This window comes from Piliocolobus tephrosceles, chromosome 10 (assembly GCF_002776525.5).
Source record: "Piliocolobus tephrosceles isolate RC106 chromosome 10, ASM277652v3, whole genome shotgun sequence".
NCBI classification, from domain to species: Eukaryota; Metazoa; Chordata; class Mammalia; order Primates; family Cercopithecidae; genus Piliocolobus; species Piliocolobus tephrosceles.
The window spans coordinates 106,694,166-106,719,760 of NC_045443.1; the positions used below are offsets into that span (position 1 = coordinate 106,694,166).

At 46.7% G+C, this 25,595-nt stretch overlaps 1 protein-coding gene across 1 annotated transcript in view; it reads left to right on the top strand.

Annotated features, from left to right (window-relative positions):
• ACACB (acetyl-CoA carboxylase beta) overlaps window positions 1-25,595 on the top strand; it is a 134,652-nt gene that overhangs the window by 15,161 nt on the left and 93,896 nt on the right. The window contains 7 exon segments of the mRNA XM_026454618.1: window positions 13,997-14,129; window positions 17,989-18,127; window positions 20,836-20,945; window positions 21,299-21,380; window positions 23,122-23,220; window positions 24,914-25,023; window positions 25,137-25,247. Coding sequence (XP_026310403.1) covers window positions 13,997-14,129; window positions 17,989-18,127; window positions 20,836-20,945; window positions 21,299-21,380; window positions 23,122-23,220; window positions 24,914-25,023; window positions 25,137-25,247 — 784 coding nt within the window.

Below are 25,595 nucleotides of genomic sequence, written 5' to 3' on the forward strand. Positions count from 1 at the left end.
TGCCGCCAATATGTAGGGGTGTGCCACCCTAGAACTCTTCTGCAGTCGAGGAGCTGGGGAGCAAAGCAGAAGAGAGACTAAAAAAAAAATCTCCGCAGCTCACTTAAGCTGCCCAAGGTCAGCGGCTGGTCGGAGATAGGCCGGCCCGGGGGCGGGGCTCTGTCCGGAAGGAGGGGCCTTCCTGGGGCGGGGTCGGTGTGGGGGCGGGGCCTGGGTGGGGCCTGGGCGGGCGCGTAGGCCCGGGGCTCTGGCCCGCACGGCGCATTTCGGGGATGGAGCAAGCGCAGCGCGAAGTTGGGCGCCCGCCGGCTGCAGCAGAACTCCGCCCGCGGCGCTCTAGGACCGCATCTTGGCCTCCAGGTCGCGACCTGGCTGTCTTGCTGGGTCCCGGGCCTCGGGTCGGCTTCAGGCGGTTAAGGGGTGCATGCTCTGCACCCCCGCGGGAGCCCGGTGGGATTGGCCGGCGGGGTGGTCAACATGAGTCCTGCCAAGTGCAAGGTCTGTTTCCCTGATCGCGAAGTAAAGTAAGTAAGCGTGCAATTGGAATGACCGTGATCTTTTACAAACTTATGCAGTCTTCCCTCCCCTTGAAGTCAAGCTGTATGTCCTCTTAGCACCATCCCCTTTACCCCCACCCCTATCCAAAGAAACACGGGCTTGAGTTGGCTGCTGGGGAGATGGTGACCGCCTTGGAAACTCTAGCTGGCCTTGGCGGGAGGGGAGGAAGGAGGCTGGACTTGGGGATGACGTTGCTTGGAGGAGGGTGCTCCGGAGCACACACGTACCTAAAGATCAGCCCATGGGCAGGGGCACCCCTTCCCCGCTTTCTTTCCTTGGCCTCCAGAAGGCTGATGGTTGTGGAAGGCGGTCTTTTTGAAGCTGAAGCCCGGGCGAATCGACATGAACTTGAGCAGGCATCTCATTTAGGGTCATTTTCTGAGCAGATTAGCGTAGGCATCTCAGTGCCTGAGTGCTTTGTAGCTCTACCTACTTGGTTTTGTTTCTTTTCTTTTTTGTCTTCATTTTATTGCACTTAAAAAAAATTACCGCCGGGCGCGGTGGCTCAAGCCTGTAATCCCAGCACTTTGGGAGGCCGAGACGGGCGGATCACAAGGTCAGGAGATCGAGACCATCCTGGCTAATACGGTGAAACCCCGTCTCTACTAAAGAATACAAAAAACTAGCCGGGCGACGAGGCGGGCGCCTGTAGTCCCAGCTACTTGGGAGGCGGAGGCAGGAGAATGGCGTAAACCTTGGAGGCGGAGCTTGCAGTGAGCTGAGATCCGGCCACCGCACTCCAGCCTGGGCAACAGAGCCAGACTCCGTCTAAAAAAAAAAAAAAAAAAATTACCAAAGTGATTGTCTGTGGTTGACAATTCAGAAAATTATAGATAAGCAAAAAAGAGGAACAAAATCACCCGTAATTCCACCCCTGTGATGTTTGTTAACAGTTGCATGTTCTTCACTTTTTTTTCCTGTGCAGATATGTTTTAATTTATAAACTTGAATCATGCAGAATATTCTGTAACTCACTTTTTCATTCAGCATTAAGTATTTTTCTAACACAGGGCTTGGCAAACTATGACCCGCTGCCTGTTTTGTTATGGCCTGCAAGCAGAGAATGGTTTTTTCATGTTTAAGTTATTGAAAAAAAAGTCAAAAGAAGAAGATTGTTTTGTGACACGTGAAAATTACATGAAACTCAAATTTCAGTGTCTATAAATAAAGTTTTATTGGAATGCAGCCAAGCTCATTGATTTATTATTTGTGCCTAGTTTATGGCTGCTTTTGTGCCTCACTGGAGGATTTGAGTGGTGGGACAGAGACTGACCAGATCTAAAGTATTTACTCTCTGACCCTTGACAGACAATGTTTACCAGTCCCTGCCTACAACATACTTTTACTGGATCCATAGTGTTCCTTTAAATAGGTGCGCCTTAAAATGTATGAATAGTCCTGGCCAGGCAGGGTGGTGCAAGCCTGTAGTCCCAAATACTCAGGAGGCTGAGGAGGGAGGATGCTTTTGCCTAGGAGTTGGAGTCTGCAGTGTGCTATGATCGTTCCTGTGAATAGCCACTACACTCTAGCCTGGGCAACATAGCAAGACCCCATCTCTGAAAAAAAATGTGGTCAGATGTGGTGGCTCATGCCTGTAATCCCAGCACTTTGGGAGGCCAAGGCAGGAGGATTGCTTGAACTAGGGAGTTCGAGACCAGTTTGGGCAACATAGTGAGACCCCCATCTCTACGAAAAAAAAAAAAAAATTAGCTGAGGATGGTGATGCATGTCTGTAGTTTCAGCTACTCGAAAGATTAAGGGAAGAGGATCGCTTGAGCCTGGGAGATCAAGGCTGTAGTGAGCAATGATTGTGCTACTGCACTCCAGCCTGGGCAACAGAGCAAGACCCTGTCTCTTAGAAAAAAGTGTGAGTAATCCCCTATAAGTAGTGGATATTCAGGCTGTTTCTCCTTTTTTTTTTTTTTTTTTGCTATTATCAGCAGCACAGTGAGGAATACCCTCGTAGCTGAATCTCTGCCTCCATCCCTTGTTTTCTTAGGATATGTTTACCTGGTCCATAAACATTCATGCACACCTCCCATGCATAAGGCCTGCATCTAGTAGCAGGAACGGTCACAAAAATGTTTGGGAACCATGACCTCCGCCCTCCAGGAACTTGGGTTCCTTTGGGGAAGGCAGATGTCTTCTCAGTAACTCCAATTCAAGGCTGATGGATACAACAGTAATAGCCACTACCATTCATGGGGTGCTTTAAGTGTGCCAGTACTTTGTAGGTGTGGTCTCATGCCATCGTCAAAATACCACTGTGGGGCACTCAGTGGAGGCTGTTGTACCCTTTCTCAAACCACTTTAATGAAACAAACAAACAAACAAACAAAAAACCTCACACGAATTTGGAATTGTCCCAGCAAGTCCAGGACATGGGGTCACCCTATTTATAATAATATGGACATACTTTATTGGGGGACCGCGTTGTTCCTCTCTTAGTTTAGAGTGGCTAAAAAGATGGATTTGGATGATCCAACTTTGCCACCAAGCTGTGTGATCTTCTGGAGCAGGTACCATCAAGCCTTGGAACCTCAGTTTCCCCATCTGTCCAAGCGACTAGCCCTCATAGGCCTCTCTGGAGTTTATTATTATTATTATTATTCTTGTTGTTGTTGTTGTTATTATAATTAGAGACAGCGTCTTGCTCTGTTGCCCAGACTGGAATACAGTGGCATGATCACAGCTCATTACAGCTTCAGCCTCTGGGCTCAAGCAGTCCTCCCACCTTAGCCTTCTAAATAGCGGGACCACAGGCATGCGCCACCACACCCAGCTAACTTTTGTATTTTTTAGAGAGACAGGGTTTCACCATGTTTCCCAGGCTGGTCTTGAACTCTTGAGCTAAGCAATCCTCACAACTCAGCCTCCCAAAGTGCTGGGATTACAGGCATGAGCCACCACGCTCAGCTCTTTCTTGGTTCGTTGAGACTCTGTGTGGAAGTTGCTGGTCTTGAGTACTGCCCTGAGTCAGCATAAACATTGATGCAAATAATAAGTAACACAGAGTTCAGTTACGAAAGAGCCCTTTGGAGTTGGGAGACATTTGGGATCTTGTCCTGAAGGCTTGGGCCATCTAAGAAGCCAGAACTCCTAAGTAGGTGAGGTCGCAAATGATGACTGATTTTCCATGGCGTGAGAACGGGGTCACAGTTCAGAGAGTAGAGAAATGAGTGTGGATCAGAGCGCAGAAGGGCTTGAAATAAAGTTGGGGATGAGAAGGCAGAATTTGTTTTTTAATGAGTCCCATTTCACTGCCATGCAATTCTGCTCTGAAAGGCCAGCTGCCTGCATGCAAATATTGGCTGCAGACCTATAAGGGGTTTTCATTCTTGGCTACATGTTAGAATTTCCTGGTGGGGGGATTTTGAAAAATCTAGATGCCGGGTACCCCACCTCTACCCCCTAGAGATGCTGGTGGGACCCCAGCATCGGAATCTGATAAAGTTCATCATGTCAGGGTTGAAAACTCGTGCCTCGCTCGGGGTCAGCAGACTGCTATTGTAAACGGTCAGACAGTAAATATTTTTGGCTTTGTGGCCATGTGGTCTCTGTTATAACTACTCAACTCTGCTGTTTCCTGCACCAGGAGCCATAGTTATGTAATTGAACAGGCCTGGCTGTATTTCAATCAGTTATTATTTATGGATGGGGAAAATGAAAGTTCATGTAATTTTTATGTGTCACGAAACAGGATTCTTTTGATTTCTTTTCTTTTTTTTTTTGATGATTTAAAAATGTTGTCTAGGCACGGTGGCTTACGTCTATAGTCCCAGCACTTTAGGAGGCCAAGACAGGAGGGTTGCTTGAGGAGTTTGAGACCAGTCTGGGAAACATGATGAAACCCCGTCTCTACAAAAATAAAACAATTAGTTGGGCATGGTGGTGCACACCTGCAGTCCCAGCTACTCAAGAGGTTGAGGTGGGACGATCACTTGAGCCCAGGCGTTTGAGGCTGCAGTGAACTATTTTTGCATCACTGCACTGTAGCCCTGGCAACAGAGGGAGACCATGTCTCTATAAAAAACAATTTAAGGCTGGGTGTGGTGGCTCACGCCTGTGGTCCCAGCACTTTGGGAGGCCAACATGGGCGGATCGCCCTGAGGTCAGGAGTTCAAGACCAGCCTGGCCAACATGGTAAAACCCTGTCTCTAATACAACAATTAGCAGAGCATGGTGGCGCACACCTGTAGTCCCAGCTACTCGGGAGGCTGAGGCAGGAGAATCACTTGAACCTGGGAGGCGGAAGTAGCACTGAGCTGAGATCGTGCTGCTGCACTCCAGCCTGGGCGACAGAGCGAGACTTCCTTTCAAAACAAACAAACAAACAAACAAATGGGCGACAGAGCAAGACTTCCTTTCAAAACAAACAAATAAAACAAAACAAAACAAAAAAACAATTTAAAAAGTTAAAACCACTCTTAGCTTGTGGGAGATACAAAAACAGGTGGCCAAGTGGATTTGGCCCGTGGGTCCTAGTTTGCCCACCCACCCCTGGCCTAGCCAAGGTAGTCATCCCAGGGGGTACTGATGGGGTAGGTGGCTTGAGAAATTTCCAAGGGTCCATTTCTGGAGAGCGTGGTTTTGTGCTGTTTGAACGATATCAGCCTTTACTGGGCTACACAGTGTTCTTTCTTGCTTTCTTGTTTGGAAGTAGTCATAATTACAGCATTGCCTGGCTCAGAATCAGCTCTCAGCAGTGCAGGTAGCCATTACCATCTCTATTTTACAGAAGAAGAGAGAGGGGAAGGAATTGAAGGTCTGGTTAATGCCGGGGCCCTAGCCTAATGGCCCAACCTGGGCTCCTGTAATGCTATGCTGCAGAAGCACATGGTAGCTAAAGTGTTAACAAGCTATTTACTTTGGCTAGGCCCAGGGAGAGACTGTTAATTCCATCATGTGAGGAAACTGAGGCACGGAGTATTGAAGTAACTTTCCCAAAATTACACAGGTTATAAGCGGTCCGGCTTCAAAGCCTAGGAGGATGGCCGTAGTCTACCAGAGTTTCTAAACTACGGCTCTTTTGACACTTGGGACTGTCCAATTCTTTGTAGGGAGCTATCCTGTGCATTTTAGGGTGTTGAGCAGCATCTCTGGTCTCCACCTACTAGATGCCAGTAGCACATCCCCCAAGTTGTGACAACCAAAGGTATCTCCAGGTATTGCTCCCCAGGGAGCAAAATTTCTCCCAGTTAAGACCTCAGGGCCAGGCGTGGTGGCTCACCCCGGTAATCCCAGAACTTTGGGAGGCCATGGTGGGCAGATCACCTGAGGTCAGGAGTTCGAGAAACCCTGTTTCTACTAACAATACAAAATTTAGCTGGGCGTTGTGGCGGGTGCCTGTCGTCCCAGTTACTCGGGAGGCTGAGGCCGGAGAATCGCTTGAATCTGGGAGGCAGAGGTTGCAGTGAGCCGAGATGGTGCCACTTCACTCCAGCCTGGGTGACAGAGCTAGACTCTGTCTCAAAAACAAACAAACAAACAAAAAACTCAGCATTATACATGTTTGTCTCTTATTTGAGAGGCAATATAAGAGGCCATATGTGTAATGCATATTTTAAAGTCCAATTAATAGAGGGGCTTCCATTTATCTCAGATTGTCTTTCTGCCTAGAAGTTAGATTCTGAGGTCAGCTGGAGTTGGATTAGAAACGGGGCTCTGCCACTTGCCAGCTGTGTAACTGGAGGTAAATGGTCCTCTCTGAACCTCGGTTTCCTCATCGTGAACCTGGAGATGACAGCCTCCTCCATACAGGGCTGTGGACATTCACAGAGGAGTCCCCTGTGCCCAGTCCATAGTGGGCAACCGAGAATGTTTATTTCCTCCGTTCCCGATACTATTCTGCCTGGTCTTGTGCTCCGGCAGCTGACTGTATTTGGTGTTTGGCTGACACCTCTGCTGTTGGTTGTACCTCAAGTCATTTCTAAAATCACCTTGAAACATTTCAGCTCTCACCCTTGCCCAGCTGTATAAGGACAGGACTTCTCACTGGACAATGGCACTTCGGATGATCCTCCTTCAGTGGGAGCAAATGCTGGCTGAAGGTCAGCCCTCTAGAGCCAATGTTGGTTGGCTTCCAGCTTTATCACAAAGAATTAAAATAGCCACTTGCCTGGCGATTGGGCCTGAAACAAGGCCAGTCCAACAGCTTTGTGTGTTCACTTGCCTAGCCTGCGGTAATGGGCTTGTGACCTGCCTGATGGAGGGGCTCTGTCACCAGTTTTGAAATCAACATGGTGGTCAAGAATGTTTTTTTTTCCCCTAGGCCACAAAATGAAGTTTTTTTTTGTTGTTGTTGTGCTTTAGGTCAAATTGCTGGAGTTTTAATGTTTGTGTGTGTAGACATGGGAGGTCTCAGACTTTCTGAAGCTGAAGGATCAAGCCAGCCAGTCAGGGAAGGTCGTGGACAGAATGAGGGGTGCGGCTGTGGGTGGGAATGTCAGTTAGTACAACCTCTGTGGAAAGTAGTGTGGAGAGTTCTCAAGGAAGTAAAAATAGATCTGTCAGTCTCTCCAGCAATCCCACTACTTGGTAGGTACACGAAGGAGAAGAAATTGCTCGTTCAGATTCTCTTTTCATTGGGAGGATCTTAACATGATTGGTTGAAAACAATAAGTAAAATTAGCATGGAGTTCAGTTGTGGTGGCTCACGCCTGTAATCCCAGCACTTTGGGAGGCTGAGGCAGGTGGATCACTTGAGGTCGGGAGTTCAAGACCACTCTGGCCAACATGTAAAATACAAACATTAGCCGGACATGGTGGCGGGCACCTGTAACCCTAGTTGCTCGGGAGGTTGAGGGAGGAAAATTGCTTGAACCTGGGAGGTGGAAGTTGCAGTGGGCTGAGATCGTGCCACTGCACTCCAGCCTGGGCGACACAGTGAGACTCAGTCTCAAAAAAAAAAAAAAAAAGAAATAATTATATCAAAAAGACACCTGTACTATTCACAGCACTATTCACAGTAGCAAAGATATGGAATCAACCTAAGTGTCCATCAACAGATGACTAGATAAAGAAAATTTGGTATATATATGTGTGTGTGTGTATATATATATATAATTTGTTTATGGCTCAGTAATATTCTCTTGTGTGTGTGTATGGTGTGTGTGTATATATATACACATGTATATATGTACATGTATCTATGTATTATATATAATGTGCATATACACATATATGGGTAAGTACATATATACATGTATCTATGTGTGAGCATGTATAGATATGTATGTATATGTGTATACATGTACATATATATACACGCACACCAGGGAATACTAGTGTGCTCCAAAAAAGAATGACATGTCTTATGCAGCAACATAGATGCAACTGGAAGCTATTTTTTAAAAATTATTTAATTAATTATTTAATTATTTATTTTTAATTAATTTCTTTTGAGACTGGATTGTGAGACTGCCTAATTTTTGTGTTTTTGGTAGAGATGGAATTTTGCCATGTTACCCAGGCTGGTCTCGAACTCCTGGGCTCAAGCAATCCACCCACCTCGGCCTCCCAAAGTGCTGGGATTACAGGCGTGAGCCCCCGCACCCAGCCGAGGCCATCATCTTAAATGAAATAAGTCAGAAAGTCAAATACCACGTATTCTCACTGTGGGAGCGAAATAGTGTTTCCACATGGATGTAGAGTATGGAATAATAGACACTGGAGACTTGGAAGGGTGGGAGGAGAGTGGGATGAAATACTACCTGTTAGACACAAGGTGTACTATTTGAGTGATGGTTACACTACAGGTCCACACTTCATCACTACATAATATATCCATGTAACAAAACAACACTGTACCTGCTGAATTTATACAAAAAAGAATGGGGAGAGTGGATGGGTCAGGAGCAGGCCTTGGGCTTCATGGAGCTGGGAGCAGATGAGTGGCCTGCTGCTCTTCCCGGTTAGGTTAGGAGATCAGCTGCATCTCTGCATCACTGCACTGAGTGATAATATAGCACTTACTATGCACCAACACCACCTTTTACTTACTAGGTCTTGACGTATTTAATCCTCAGAACCTTATTTAACCTTTATTTCTATGTATTGACTTATGAATGAAGTATGTGTTGTTATCCCCATTTTACAGATGGGAAACTGAGTGCTTTGCCCAAGGGGCACTGGAGTGGCTGTGGCTTTGGGTGTTCCTGTTACAAAATAAATAGCTTTATTCTTATTGAAAATAACACATCATTGCAGAACATTTTGTAAAACATAGCAAAGAGGTAGCGGCTGTTAATACTTTAGCATTTTTTCCCCCAGATCAGGGGTCTGTCTTCAAATGATGTTCCTTGGGTTGCATCCCTTTTTTTTGTAAATAAATAAAGTTCTTCTCTCTTTTTTTTTTAGGTAGCGTTTCACTCTGTTGCCCAGTCTGGAGTGCAGTGGTGTGATCTTGGCTCACTGCAACCTCCACCTCCTGGGTTCAAGTGATTTTTGTGCCTCAGCCTTCCCAGTAGCTGGGACTACAGGTGTGTGCCACCATGCCCAGCTACTTGTGTTTTTTTAGTGTGAATGGGGTTTCACCATGTTGACCAGACTGGTCTCAAACTCTTGCCCTCAAGTGATCCGCCCGTCTTCGCCTCCCAAAGTGCTGGGATTACAGGTGTGAGTCACCGTGCCCAGCGTGGCATTAACCTTTTAGAAACTGGAAAGTAGATGAATGAGTGGTCACTGGCTTAAGGCTGACTCCTAATGGAGCAGTAAGGAAAGTTGGGGACCCCTGGCCATATGTACCACAGAACCCCCAAAAGGCATGGTGTCTGGCAGCAAGGGATGCCCCTGGAGCTGAGGGGTAAGGAGGGTACCAAAATGAGAAGGACTGGGTAGAAGACTCCCAGGTCCCCTCCCCTGTCTCCTGTGGCGGGGGCTGTCCACTTTGACCCCAACAGAAGGCAGCAGTTCAAAGGGACATATAGAGGGTCTTGGGAGAGGGGATCGACAGGCACAGTTGAGGGCATGGGGCCTATATCCCAAATAGGAAGATAAGGGTCCGAATAGGTGCTGAATGCTTAGAACTTCCGCCTTCCCCTCGGGGCTCCAGGCTGACCTTTTCTGTCCAGGCAGAAGACTGGAAAACTTCTCCCTGGGGAATCTGGCCAGAGAGAGAGAGAGAGAGAGAGAGAGAGACGCTGAACATACTGACTCAGGGGATCCCCAGCACACAGCCCCTCCTGCCTCACCCTACATTGAGCACAGGGTCAACCAGGTCCACCACAGTCTTAGAAATTCCGTTCTCACTCATAGTCACAAGGTTGGAACCAAAGCTTCCCTGACATTTGGGTCCAGTTTCTTTTTCTTTTTTTTGAGACGGAGTTTTGCTCTTGTTGCCCAGGCTGAAGTGTATTGGCACCATCACGGCTCACTGCAACCCCTGCCTCCCAGGTTCAAACAGTTCTTCTGCCTCAGCCTCCCGAGTAGGGGGGATTACAGGTGCACACCACCAAGCCCGGCTAATTTTTTGTATTTTTAGTGGAGATGGGGTTTCACCATGTTGACCAGGCTGGTCTCGAACTCCTGAACTCAGGTGATTCACCTGCCTTGGCCTCCCAAAGTGCTGAGATTACAGGCATGAGCCACCGTGCCCGGCCCTGAGGTCCAGTTTCTCATATATAAGTCAAGGTCCAAACCAGCAGACGCAGGAAGCTTGGAAGAAACAGAAACCACACTGGAGAAGAGAAGCTTAAAAAGCTCTCATTAATATCCTCGTTGAGGTCAGACAGGATGTTGCACTCATAGGAAGAGGATGCTATAACAAAGGGAACATTTGCAGGCCAAAAATAAGTTCATAGACATCAAAAACATGATAGCAGAAATGAAGAACTCCACTGAATGTTTAGAAGATGAGGCTGAGAAAATCAACCAGTGAGTAGAAGAAGACAGTGAATAGGAGAGGGGAAAAATGCATAAACCAGTAGGCCAGTGTAGGAATTTCAACATCCAAATATAGGACTTCGGGAAAAAATAGAGAAAAAAAGAGGTAAGGACATCAACAAGGAAGTGTTTGTTTCTTTTTGTTGTTGTTGTTTTTTGAGATGGAGTCTTGTTCTATTGCCCAGGCTGGAGTGCAGTGGTGCAATCTTGGCTCACTACAACATCCGCCTCCTGGGTTCAAGTAATTTTCCTGCTTCAGCCTCCCAAGTAGCTGGGATTACAGATGCAGACCACTATGCCCGGCTAATGTTTGTATTTTCAGTAGAGACGGGGTTTCACCATGTTGGCCAAGCTGGTCTCTAACTCCTGACCTTAAGCGATCTTCCCACTTCAGCCTCCAAAAGTGCTGGGATCACAGGCGTGAGCCACCATGTTCATCCCATCAAAGAAGTGTTTGAAGACAAATTCCCAGGATGGGAGTTTCCAGATTGAGAGGGCCTGAGAGATGTGCAGCCTCATTGGTGGAAGCAGACACACACCTGAGCCCATCACTGTGAAATCGTAGAGTTCTGGGGATGGAGGGACGTTCCTATAAGCATCTGGATATGTAAAAACAGGTCACCTACAAAGAATCAGGGATCAGAATTACTCTCGTTCTAGCAGCCTTGGAAGCCACAACACAATGGCACAAGGCTTCTAAAACTCTGAAGAAGGTTTTCCTTCCTAGAATTTCTTTTTCTTTGAGATAGAGTCTCGCTCTGTTGCCCAGGCTGGAGTCCAGTGGCATGATCTCAGCCCACCGCAACCTCCATCCCACGGGTTCAAGCGATTCTCCTGCCTCAGTCTCCCAAGTAGCTAGGATTACAGGTGCACGCCACCATGCCTGGCTAACTTTTATATTTTTAGTAGAGATGGGGTTCACCATATTGGCCGGGCTGGTCTCAAACTCATGACCTCAAGTGATCTACCCACCTCAGCCTTCCAAAGTGCTAGGATTACAGGCATGAGCCACCATGCCTGGCCCTCCCTAGCATTTCATACACAGCCAAGCGGTAAGGCTGAATGTGAGGGCAGGAGAAAGGCTGAAGTGCAATGGTGCAATCCTAGCTCACTGCAGCCTTGACCTCCTGGACTCAAGCAATCTTCCTACCTTAGCCTCCTGAGTAACTAGGACTACAGGCAGGTGCCACTGTGCCTGGCTAATTTAAATTTTTTTTTTTTTTTTTTTGAGATGGAGTCTGACCCTGTTGCCCAGTCTGGAGTGCAGTGGTGCAATCTCGGCTCACTGCAACCTCCGCCTCCCGGGTTCAAGCAATTCTCCCTCCTCGGCTTTCCAAAGTGCTGGGATTACAGGTGTGAGCCACCATGCCTGGCCCTGAATAGCCTTTCTTAGAAAGCTACTTGAGGATGTCTTCCACTGAAACCAGAGGGTAAACCAAGGAAGAGCAACACACAGGAGACAGGAAACGGGATTCAACATAGACTCCAGGGAATCTCCAGGGTGATGGTGATGAGGAAGCCCAGTCAAGAACAGGGCAGGGAAAGTGAGGTCATCTTGTCATGCACCCTGCCATTTTACCATCTTGTTAAGTGGATGAAACTACTGGAGGATATGCCCCAGCGAAACAAGGGAGTCTACCAAGAAAGAGAACCACCCAATCTCCCAACTTAGGAATCCAACCCCAAGGAAAGGCAAAGGGAATTCTAGGGATGTCAGCAAAGGGAAGCCCCAAAGCGATGGTGGTGTAGGGGCCTAGAGGACAGCCAGTACCTTTGGAAGGAGAACAGAGGCCTCCAGGAGAGATATCACTAGTGGAAAAAAAAAAAAGAACTGATCAATTGGGCTCAAGCAGTCCTCCTGCCTTGGCCTCCCAAAGTGCTGGGATTACAGGTATGAGCCACCGCATGTGGCCTGATCAATTATCTTATGTGTACTGAGAATCTATTAGGAGAAGTGGGGTGATTTAGCAACAGGTGCAAGGAACACTAAGTAAAGGAAAAAAATCATTAACTCCAGGAAAAGGCGAAAAGGAACTAAAATCTGGTACACTGCAGCTCTCATATGTGAGTAATGATCACAAACTAGTAAAACATTGAGTACCCGGTTTGCCAAATTACAGTGGACTTCTATGGTATTGACCAGCTGGTGGAGGGGAGCTGATGGGGTGGCCTTGTGAGAGAACTAAATTCACATCTCTCAGGATGGGAAGGCCATAGATGCTGTCTCACATGGATGACTCACAAGATTGTATACACATGTTGTTTAGGACTATGGAGATGTGTAATTGCTAGAAAAAATCAGCATCAATTTCCTCTGGTGTGGAGGGACAGGGCAGGAAACCTGTTTTGTTGTTAAACATTTAAAAAATTGTTTTCAGTTTTCTAAAGAAATTTTGTGATCTGGACATTGTGGCTCATGGCTTATAATCCCAGTGTTTTGGAAGGCTGAGGTGGGAGGATTGCTTGAAGCCAGGATTTCAAGACCAGCCTGGGCAACAAAGTGAGACCCCTGTCTCTACAAAAAATAAAATTAAAAAACTTCTGAAATACAAATGTAGAAAAGTACATGAAATCTATTAATACTGTGTAATAAATCTGAACGATTAGAATGTGTGGACTTCTTCCCTGATCATAAAACTCTCACCCTTGTTATAAGTTTTTTAGTATTATTTGGGTTCCTAAATGATGAGCATGTAAAGTCAAAATTGGGATTTAAAATCTAAACATCCACCTTGGGACAGGTAGAAGAAACTGCTGCTTCTAGTTCATGTGCTGGCCTTAGCTGGCCTCTTACGGTGCTTTCAGTTGGATACAGTAGTTCATGCCTGTAATCCCAATGCTTTGAAAGGCTTTGATGTCACTTGACTTCAAGAGTTTGGACCAGTCTGGGCAACATAGTGAGACTCCATCTCTACAAAAATGTTTAAAAATTGGCTGGGCGGCCGGGCACGGTGGCTCAAACCTGTAGTCCCAGCACTTTGGGAGGCCGAGACAGGCGGATCACGAGGTCAGGAGATTGAAACCACCTTGGCTAGCACAGTGAAACCTTGTCTCTACTAAAAAATACAAAAAACTGGCCGGGTGAGGTGGCAGGCACCTGTAGTTCCAGCTACTCAGGAGGCTGAGGCAGGAGAATGGCGTAAACCCCGGAGGCGGAGCTTGCAGTGAGCTGAGATCCGGCCACTGCACTCCAGCCTGGGCGACAGAGCGAGACTCCGTCTCAAAAAAAAAAAAAAAATTGACTGGGCTTGATGATGCACCTCTGTGATCCCAGCTACCCAAGGAGGTCGAGGCTGCAGTGAGCCGCGATTACACTACTGCATACCAGCCTGGGTGACAGAATGAGATCCTGTCTCCAAAAAAAAAAAAAAAAGAGAAGGTGCTTCCTGCCCTTGAGACTCCTTGTAAATTGCTTCAGGGGCTCTGGAGAGCAAGTGCAAAGCACAGGGGCTCTGGTGCACTTCGGCTTCTCTGCTCCACTGGCTTTATAGGTGCTGAGCTCTGAGTCGCGGGCTTCTTCCGTCACGCACGTCTGCCCCTTATTCTTACTCTGCAGGCCGAGCATGTCGGGACTCCACCTGGTGAAGAGGGGACGGGAACACAAGAAGCTGGACCTGCACAGAGACTTTACAGTGGCTTCTCCCGCTGAGTTTGTCACACGCTTTGGCGGGGATCGGGTCATCGAGAAGGTACAGACGGGTCTTGGCACTCTGGGTAGGGTCTGGTTGGGGTGCAGGGGCCCCTCCTCTCAGCTGGAGGTGGGAGATTCAGGTTCAGGCTCAATCTGAATCAATTTGAATCTCTGCCTGCTGCAGAGAGGGGGTGAGGGGGTGAGGGCCACACTCTTGTGACACCCAGTGCTGGGTGCTTGACTTCATGAGCTTTTCACCCTCACAACAGCCCAATGCAACAGGTACATCGCTCCCATTCACAGATGGGGAGACTAAGACCTCTGGGCGTGGTCAGGAAGCTCCTGCAAAGGACTCTGGGTGCTTTTGGGAATGGGGCCACTTTCTGGGTTACTGAATGGGAAGCATAAGTCCAGCTGTGCATTCCTGAGGTTCGTAGCTGCTTCGAGGAGAGAAGACAGACTTACTAGAATGGCAGTAAGGAAAGGGAAGTAGCTGAGATTTGCCAGTTCTGAAGGCTTTTCACATTGTCTCCTATACCATTTGCACAAGGCCCTGGGTCATCCGTAGTGTTTGATGATCGCCGTTGTATTCATGGAGAAACTAGTATTCAGAGATTTGATGTTAGTTGTCCAAGATTAGGTAATTAGTAGGAGGTGGAGCTGGGATTTGAACCCAGGCCAGTTTGGCTATAAGACCTTGTTCTTTTCCATTTTACTGGAGAGCAGGGTCATAATAATAATAACAATCTCAGTGACAGCTGCCATCGATTGAGGGCCTGTGCTGGGGTAGGCATTATGTCCCCTGCTTTACATCATTGCATCTTATTTAGCCATTCCCTCAGCCTGGTCAGGTATTGTTTTACAGATGAGGAAACTGAGGCTTAGAGAGAGGAGATTGCTTGCCCAGTGTCAGAGCTGGGCTCCAGAGCTCACACCCTCAACCCAGCACACGAAGTGCAGTATTGAGTGGTAGAGACTCATGCAGGATGCAGGTTCCAAAACCTGGCTGCCACTGGTCGTTTTTTATTTTATTTTTTTAAGTTATCATTTTTGTAGAGATAGGGTCTCACTCTGTTGCCCAGGCTGAAGTGCAGTGGCACAATCATAGTTTGCTACAGCCTCAACCTCCTGGGCTCAAGTGATCCTCCTGCCTCAGCCTCCTGAGCAGCTGGGATTGTAGGTGTGCACCACTATGCCTGGCTAGTTTTGTTTTTTGTTTTTCTAGAGATAGGGGTCTCATTATGTTGCCCAGGCTGGTCTTGAACTCCTGAGCTCAAGTGATCTTCCTTCTTTGGCCTCCTAAAGTCTTGAGATTACAAGCATAGCCACCGTGCCACGCCTGGCCTTTGCCAACGGTCTTGATGGTTGAAAATACAGATTCTTCCACCCTGCTCCAGACCCTTGGATTTAAACTCTCCTAGGTGGAGATCCAGAAGCTGCATTGTTGTCACACTCGCCAGGAGACTGTTTTGCACTCAGCTCAGTTGGTGGCTAGTGTGGAATTCTCAGGAGCCCAGAGAGGCTCGGGCGGCCACAGAAGGGCTCAGCCCAGAGCTGTTGTACTTTCTGGCTTAGGAGTTGACCTCGGCTTGCCTTCTCTTGTACACTCCTTGTGGGAAAGCTGCTGCTGTGGGGATTAGAGCCGCAAGCTGGCCCACAGCAGCCTCTCCCCCATGGGGCTCCCACATTTGTTGCACTAGAACGTATGGGGCCAAGGGAAACTGTGTGATCCTGGGATCATCAAAGTCCTTCCCTCTTGACCAAGCCTTGCTTTGATAATCGACTGAGAAAGCCAGAGCCCAGCCATTTCATCATGTCTTCCCAAGAGGCATTTTTTGACAGGGTAGAAGAACATTTCACCTGAACCAAAAACCCTGAGGTCAAATTCTAGTGCCACCGCTCATGGGCTATGAGATCTGAGTTCAGTTTCCCCTTCTGTAAAACAGAGGTGATCACATCCCAACTCTCTAATGAGACTTACCCTTCAGGAATGTCTTGAAGATTAGACAGCAATGAAGGAGGCCTTAAAATGATGAAGTTGCTATGTAAGTCAAGCTTTGAAGCCATATGCCTATTTTTTTTTTTTAAACAAGAAAACTAGGGGCTGGACATGGTGACTCACATCTGTAATTCCAGCACTTTTTGGGGGCAAGGCAGGAGGATTGATTGAGCCCAAGAGTTTGAGACCAGCCTGGGCAACATAGCAAGACCCCATCTCTACAAAAAATAAAAAAATTAGCTGAGTGTGCTGGTGCATGCCTTTAGTGCCAGCTGCTCAGGAGGCTGAGGCAAGATGAACTTGAGGGGTTGAGGCTGCAGTGAACTATGATTGCACTACAGCCTGGATGACAGAGACTGTGTTAGTTTGCTCTCACACTGCTAATAAAGACATACCCGAGACTGGGCAATTCATAAAGGAAAGAGGTTTAATTGGCTCACAGTTCTGCGTGGGTGGGGCGGCCTCAGGAAACTTACAATCATGGTGGAAGGAGAAGCAAACACATCCTGCTTCACAAGGTGGCAGCAAGGAGCAGTGCCGAGCAAAAGAGGGAAAGCCCCTTATAAAACCATCAGATCTCGTGAGAACTCACTCACTATCAGGAGAGCAGCAGCATGGGAGTAACCACCCCCATGATTCAATTACCCCCCACCGGGTCCCTCCCATGACACGTGGGGATCATGGGAACTACAGTTCAAGATGAGATTTGGGTGGGGACACAGCCAAGGCATATCAGAGACCCTGTCTCAAAAAAAAAAAAAAAAAAAAAAAAAGAAAACAACAAAAAAACTAGAGCTTTGGCTTTATTTTTTAGAGACATGGCTAGGTGAAGGTGACCTCTTCATGTGGACATAAAGCTCAGAGAGGGAAGGGGTGTTCTCAAGGCCACACAGCAAGTTCACGACGCAACTGGGAATTGAAATCAGGACTCTTTCTGTTGCTCTCTGTGGTTGGGGACAACCAGCACTGACCACTGTTCCTCCTTACCACATCTAAGACCTTTAGCCTTTAGAATGCACAGACAGCCATGAGGGCAGTTCAGAGAACAGGTCAGACTGTAGAAAGTTCAAGTCCTCACTCTGCTGTGTGACCTGGGGCGGGTGCATTAGCTCCTCTGAGTTTTAATAGTTTAACCCCCAAATAGAAATAATAGTGAAAGCTCTTTCAAAGGGCTGATGTGAGGATGAAATGAAATAAGGCAGGTAAAACACATTGTACTGTAAAACATCAAAAAGTGTTAAGGGTGATTACGATTACACCAAAGGAATAAAAACATCATTCACTGGGCTCGGCACAGAGGCTCATGCCTGTAATCCCAGAACTTTGAGTGGGTGAGGTGGACAGATCATTTGAGCCCAGCCTGGGTTTGTGTTCAAGTTCAAGACCAGCCTGGGCAACATGACAAAATCCTGTCTTCGCAAAAACAAAAAAAATGAGCAGGATGTGGTGGTGTACACTTGTAGTCCCAGCTACTCGGGAGGCTGAGGTGGGAGGATCACTTGAACCTGGAAGGTTGAAGTTGCGGTAAGCTATGATTGCACCACTATACTCCAGCCTGGGTGACAGAGCAAGACTCTGTCTAAAAATAAATAAATAAATAAAATGAAAAAGTATGTATCTATATATTTCATCCAAACACCCATCCATTCATCTATCCATCCATCCATCCATCCATCCATCCATCCATCCATCCATCCATTCATCCATCTATTTGATGTCCATTCATGTGGCTGACAGAATTTGAGCTCCTGCTCTGTGCTGGGATGTGTGCCATGGAAATGCATAGAAATACCAAGAGGAATGCTGTGTCGCAGGGGCTGCAGGAGGCTCTGCAGCTGTGAAGTGGACTTGGGGTAGCACATGGCCCCCGGCACAGGTAGATGTGCATCTTCAGCTCCTTCCTTGTCTTCCCGTGCAGGTGCTTATTGCCAACAACGGGATCGCCGCCGTGAAGTGCATGCGCTCCATCCGCAGGTGGGCCTATGAGATGTTCCGCAACGAGCGGGCCATCCGGTTTGTTGTGATGGTGACCCCTGAGGACCTTAAGGCCAACGCAGGTACCTGGGCCTTGACCCTCTCCTCCCGCCACGCCCCATCCTTGCCTGCCCTCGCCTCCTTCCCCTGTGCCCAGGCAAGTCCATCCTGGACTCCAGATGGTCAGGACCTCTCATGAGTCTATATTTATTTGTCCTTCCTTCTTTATTTAATTAAAACGTCTGCTGACATCAAGAATGACTGTGCCTTACAAAAATGCAAATGGTTAACATGCAGAGGAAATTGGATCTTTGAGAAATGTCTGTGTTCTAGCAGATTGGGGGCTGTTTCTCCTGGTGTTTTCCTGCAGGTGTTGAGTTCTAGCAGATTGGGGGCTGTTTCTCCTGGCGTTTTCCTGCAGGTGTTGAGTTCTAGCAGATTGGGGGCTGTTTCTCCTGGTGTTTTCCTGCAGGTGGATGTAACTGTATTTCAATCACTTGTTCATTCTTCCGTTCATTTGCCTGAGTTTTTTATGATGAATCATTCTATAAACAACTGTTGGATGATTTACTTTTTTCCTGAACAGTCTTATCCTTTTATAGGCCCTACTCCCCACAGCAGCCAAAGTGACCTTTTAGAAACGTAACTTATTCTGCTGTGTTTTCTGAAGGTTGTTAAAAACAAAAACCTTGGCCAGAGTGGTGGCTCGTGCCTGTAATCCCAGCACTTTAGGAGGCTGAGGCGGGAGGATTGCTTGAGCCCTTGAGTTCGAGAGCAGCGCGGGTAACATAAGACCCTGTCTCTACAAAAAAAAAATAAATAAATAACTGGGTACAGTGGCACGCACCTGTAGTCTCAGCTACTCAGGAAGCTGAGGTGGGAGGATCGCTTCAGCCCAGGGGGTCTAAGCTATAGTGAGCTGTGATTGCACCACTGCATTCCAGCCTGGGAAACAGACTGAGACTCTGTCTCAAATAAAACAACATAAACCTAAAAGCATAACTAAGATCCGAGCGCAGTGGCTCACACCTGTAATCCCAGCGCTTTGGGAGGCCAAGATGGGCGAATCACTTGAGGCCAGGAATTTTGAGACCAGCCTGCCCATCTCTACTAAAAATACCTCCAAAAAATTAGCCAGGCATGGTGGCAGGTGCCTGTAGTCCCAGCTCTTCAGGAGGCTGAGGCAGGAGAATTGCTTGAACCCAGGAGGTGGAGGTTGCGGTAGGCTGAGATCACTCCACTGCACTCGAGCCTGGGCGACAGAGCAAGACTATCTCAAAAAAAAAAAAAAAGCAAAACAAAAACCAACATAAGTCAGGTCTTCAGTTCTTTTCGTGCTTCTTCTTAAAATGCATCAGAGGCTGTGTGCTCTTCCCAGTAGTAGCAACCTCAGCACCATCCCCTAAGCCTTCCTGCCCCAAGCTCTGCACGGACATGGCCTCATTTGTTACTTATAGCTCTGTTTTACAGATGGCACAGTCGAGGCACAGGGATGTAAATTTATCACTTGTCCAGGGTCACACAACCGTCATGTGATGCAGGTGGGATGGGAACCCTGGTCTGAGTTCAGAGTATTATCCAGTGGGTCCTCCCGTCTTGGTTAGTCTAAAATTCAAGATTCTTACCCAGTCCCATAAGTCCCCTCCTGACTCCATCTTGAACCTCTCGCCCTCCATCAGCCGGGTACCAGTCACACTGGCCTCTGGTGGCTCCTGGGCCTGTTGCAGAGTCTTGGTACCTGCTGGATCCTCTATTGAAGGTGCTTTTCCCAGAGCCCTTTGTGCAGTGGACTCCTTCCCCACCACCGCATCCAGCCCTATTATATTATTTAATGGTAAAACAATAGTAAGATAAACTTTAAATAGGAAATATTTTTAAAAACCCACCTCTAATCCCACTCTGTTGACAGATTACTTCCTTTGTCCTTCGTTCCCTTCCAGGCCTTGTCCAGAGACACATCTGTTTCATGTAATTAAAATCATATTTCATTTTCTTTAAATTTTCTTCCTTTTTTTTTTTTTTTTTTTTTAAATGAGACGAGTCTTGTTCTGTCACCCAGGCTGGAGTGCAGTGGCGTGATCTCAGCTCACTGCAACCTCCACCTCCTGGGTTCAAGCAATTCGCCCACCTCAGCCTCCCGAGTACTTTCCATTACAGGTACCTACCACCATGCCCAGCTAATTTTTGTATTTTTAGTAGAGACAGGATTTCACCATGTTGACCAGGCTGGTTTTGAACTTCTGGGCTCAGGCGATCTGCCTGCCTCAGCCTCCTAAAGTGCGGGATTATAGGCATGAGCCACCATGACCAGCCTTCTCTTTACATTTTCTTTTTTTTTTTTTTTTTGAGACGGAGTCTTGCTCTGTTGTCCAGGCTGGAGTGCAGTGGCCGGATCTCAGCTCACTGCAAGCTCCTCCGCCTCCCGGGTTCACGCCATTCTCCTGCCTCAGCCTCCTGAGTAGCTGGGACTACAGGTGCCCGCCACCTCGCCCGGCTAGTTCTTTTTTTTTTGTATTTTTTAGTAGAGACGGGGTTTCACCATGTTAGCCAGGATGGTCTTGATCTCCTGACCTCGTGATCCGCTCATCTCGGCCTCCCAAAGTGCTGGGATTACAGGCTTGAGCCCCCGCGCCCGGCCCTCTTTACATTTTCATATATATTTGTCTGTTGTTGCCATAGAAGTCTGCATGGTTCTGCTTTCCATGGCTGTACACGGTCACATCTTGTAATGTTCTGCCATTGACATCCGTCTGTCAGCAGTTCCTTTCTTCTCGCTCCCATTTAATTTCAGAGTACATCAAGATGGCGGATCAGTACGTCCCCGTCCCAGGAGGGCCTAATAACAACAACTATGCCAACGTGGAGCTGATTGTGGACATTGCCAAGAGAATCCCCGTGCAGGTAGATGGACCAGGGTGCCTGAGCGTGGTCCTTGAGTGTGGGTTGATGCCCCTTGGTTCTAGTTCAATTCCACAGTTCACAAGGGGCAGAGGGTCCAGGTCCCACAAGGCTCCAAATTCCTGGGCTGATATAACAGAAAAGAGTGTTCAAGTGATGCAAAGCACATTCTTTTTTTAAAAAAATTTTATAAACAGGATCTCGCCATGTTGGCCAGGTTGGTCTTGAACTCCTGGGCTCAAGTGATCCTGCCTCGGCCTCCCAAAGTGCTGGGGTTACAGGTGTGAGTTACTGTGCCCAGCTGGGAGGCATATTCTTGAAGGAAGATTGTTGCTCACCCCTTTCTGTGTTTGCAGGCGGTGTGGGCTGGCTGGGGCCATGCTTCCGAAAACCCTAAACTTCCGGAGCTGCTGTGCAAGAATGGAGTTGCTTTCTTAGGTAGAGTGTGTCCCCATCGGATACATGGGAATTGGGGCATTGCTGGGACATTCTGCTGGGTCTGACCCTCTTTCTACTCCTGTCCTGTAAAGCGGAGGTCCCTTTGCTTTCCCACCTCACACTTTCATTGTGAGGAGTGAGTGAGTCCCAGGGCGGAAGGGCACACAGCTAATCTGCCAAGTCATGGAATTAGGAACTGCCCGCTTTTCAAAGGAAGACACACAGGCAGCCAATAAGCATATGAAAAAAAGCTCAACATCACTGATCATTAGAGAAAGGCAAGTCAAAACCACAGTGAGATACCATTTCTTGGCAGATTCTGATGAGATTGTGGAGAAAAGGGAATGCGTATGCACTATTGGTGGGAGCGTAAACTAGTTCAACCATTGTGGAAAGCATATGGCAGTTTCTCAAAGAGCCAAAAATAGAACTACCAGCAATCCTGTTACTGGGTATATACCCAGAGGAATATAAAATCATTCGACCGTAAAGACACATGAACACGAATGTTTATTGCAGCACTATTCACAATAGCAAAGGCGTGGGATCAACCTAAATGCCCATCAATGACAGATTGGATAAAGCAAATGTGGTACATATACACCATGGAATACTACACAGCCATCAAAAATACTGAGATTATGTCTTTTGCGGGAACATGGATGGAGCCGTTATCCTTAGCAAACTAACACAAGAACAGAAAACCAAATATTACATGTTCTCACTTATAAGTGGGAGCTAAATGATGAGAATACATGGACACAAAGAGGGCAACAGCAGACACTACTTGAGGGTGAAAGGCGGGAAGAGGGAGAAAAGCACAAAAATAACTATTGGGTACTAGGCTTAGTACCTGGGTGATGAAATAATCTGTACCACAAACCCCTGTGACATGAGTTTACCTGTGTAACAAATTTGCGCATGTAATTATATCCATGTCCTTGTGTAGTTTAGGGGAATCATTTACTATCGTGTAATACATCCCTGCTTCTCCTTACCTGTGGGTCTGAAAACAGTCTTACCCAAATGTGAAGCAGCTCAGTGCAGATCAATACCTGATATTCACCTGAGGCACAGCTGGGAGTCCCCTGCCCGTTGACGTTTTCTTTGTCTGAGGGCTCTGAGTACATACGGGCATCTGTCCTGTCTGACAGTCACCCAGAACTCTCATTATCAGTCTTAATTCCTCTGGAGGTTGATGATCCAGCCCACTGGACAAATCCAGCCCATGGCTTGCCTTTGTAAATAAAGTTTTATTAAAACATGGTCATGCTCATTCATTTATGTATTGCCTATGGCTGCTTTCACCCTACACTGGCAAAGTTGAGTCATTGTGACAGAGACATGCAGGCTCGCATAACTGAAAATATTTCCCATCTGGCTCTTTATAGAAAGAGTTTGCTAACCTGTGGTCCAGCTCTTTGAGCTCCTAGCTTACCTCTTTGATCTAGCTTTCTGCCTTCCCCCCAAAGTGTATTTTGTGTATGCCACTGTAGTCTAGGTTGTAACTCACAACAGGTTTACAATCCACATGTATTGAAAGTTGACTGATGCAATAGCAGACTAACAGATATTTTCTTTCCCTGACGTGAGGTTAAGCTCCTTGAAAGCTGGGACCAGAGAATTTTCTCTGTCATCTTCTTCTCACCCGGCCCCACCACCATGCACTCGGTTGGCACTCAGCCTCGAGGGTCTTGTGACTGACCAGATTCTGCTTCTCTTCTTGTCCCCAACTCCTCAGGTCCTCCCAGTGAGGCCATGTGGGCCTTAGGAGATAAGATCGCCTCCACCATTGTCGCCCAGACGCTGCAGGTCCCAACCCTGCCCTGGAGTGGAAGCGGTAAGGGACCCCGAGCTTCCCTCTGGGGGAGCTTCTCAGCCCAGTCTTGGTAAAGTGAACAATCAGGGTGACAGAAGTATGCTTGTAACAATTCTTTCTGTTACAAATGTTACTTACTTTTATTTTTTAGTCACTAGCAAAATATTTTAAAATTTTAAGTTAGTAAACAAGTGGTACAATTTATTGTAGGCAATTTAGAAAATACAAGAGGTACAAAAAAGAAATGGAAATCATTCATAATCCTATGACCCAGTGTTGAACATGTATTACACTGTGGGTATCTACCTTTCCAACATTTTTCTTGGCATATTATTTAAAAAAAAAAAAAAAAAAAAGACAAATCTTCGCCAGTGGCTCATGTCTGTAATCCCAGTGCTTTAAGAGGCTGAGGGAGGAGGATCACTTGAAGCCAGGAGTTCAAGACCAGCCTGGGCAACATAGCAAGACCCCATCTCTAGACAAAGTAAAAAAAAAAAAAAAAAATTAACTGGTTGGGGTGGTGCATGCCTGTAGTCCCAACTACTCAGGAGGCTGAGGCAGGAGGATGGCTTGAGCCTAGGAGGTTGAGGTTACAGTGAACTATGATGGCACCACTGCACTCCAGCCTGGGTGATGAGACTCTGTCTTTAAAAGGAAGCAACAACCCATCTTACATTTCCTAGTTTGTGACTTTTTTTTCCTCACTAATGAATATCTTTCTATGTGAAAAATATACTTTATACCATTTAAGATGCCTGCATAGGATTATTATGTCTTATGGATGTATCATAATTGACTTAACAGTCCTCATAGTTAAATAATTTAGATTGTTTCCAATTTATTTTTTCTAATTTAAAAAATACTCAAAGGAATGGAGCTTTGATAATCTTACAGCTAAATTTATGTGTGCATTTTAATAATTTTCTTAGGATAAATTCCTAACAGTGGAATTTCTAGGACAAATTTAAAAATAAATAGGACAGTCTGAGAAGTTTCCTATTAAATTTGATTTTTTTTTCCCCCTAAAAGTTGAATTTTAAATTTGGGATGGAAAATTTACTTTCATTTGTTAAATCTTTGCATGGTTTTGGGAAATAATTATTCACATATAAATGATTCCATAAGGTAGAATTGGGATTTTTTTTTGGATTTAGATTAACATGGCTGTTGTTGGTAGACTCAGTCTGAGTTTCTTTCCTTTTTTGTTGTTTTGTTTTTGAGACAGGGTCTCACTCTGTCACCCAGGCTAGACTGTAGTGGCACGATCATGGCTCACTGCAGTCTTGACCTCCTGGGCTCAAGTGATCCTCCTGCATCAGCCTCTCCAGTAGCTGGGGCTACAGGCCCATGCCACCATGCCTGGCTAATTATAAACATTTTTTTGTAAAGACAAGGTCTCACTATGTTGCCAGGGTTGGTCTTAAACTCCTGCGTTCAAGCGGTCCCTCCACCTCAGCCTCCCAAAGTGCTGGGATTATAGGCATGAGCCACAGTGCCTGGCAGTTAGTTTCTTAAGCTTGATTTCTCATTCAAGGTTGGGTTAGTTCTTGAGGAAATGAAAAGCCATTGTGAGAAGCTGAAGGGAGTGTCTGTATTCCACTGGTCCAGAAGCCCAGGTCTAGCACTACGTCAGGAGGGAGAGGCCCTGTGGTTTCTGGGTTGTGTGTGTTTCTCCTGGATTTGGGAGGAATCAGCTTTCTTTGTGACTCTCCAGGCCTGACAGTGGAGTGGACAGAAGATGATCTGCAGCAGGGAAAAATAATCAGTGTCCCAGAAGATGTTTATGACCAGGGTTGTGTGAAAGACGTAGATGAGGGCTTGGAGGTAAATGCAGAGCCTGCGGGGGCCAGGGGGGCCAGAACCGAACTGCCTCTGTCCTGGTAGCAGTTGGCAACTGGCTAACCTCTAAAGAGGTCTGTTTGTCCCTTTGCATCCAGGCAGCAGAAAAAATTGGTTTTCCATTGATGATCAAAGCTTCTGAAGGTGGCGGAGGGAAGGGAATCCGGAAGGCTGAGGGTGCGGAGGACTTCCCGATCCTTTTCAGACAAGTGAGCAGTTCTTGCTGTGTCTTTTCGCATCTGTCTTTGGGAATTGTTTGTGGGCTGCCAGATTATTTCTCTTAGCATTATTCTGTGACTGTCAAGAAGACATTTGTAGGAGCTGGATGTATTGTTGTATCGTATTTTGCAACAAATGCGTACATTTTTGCTCAGAAAAGCCCATGGTTTTGTGTTGATCTTGACAGCATCTTTTAGGTAGTTCAAGTCTATAAATCAGGGTATCTAGAAATGATTTCAGAGATACAGGATCAAAATAGCTGTTTGTGACAATGTTGGCCTATAGAGGAATGGCATATTTTATAAATTTTAGTACTCTTAGTATTTCTAATGTTTGTA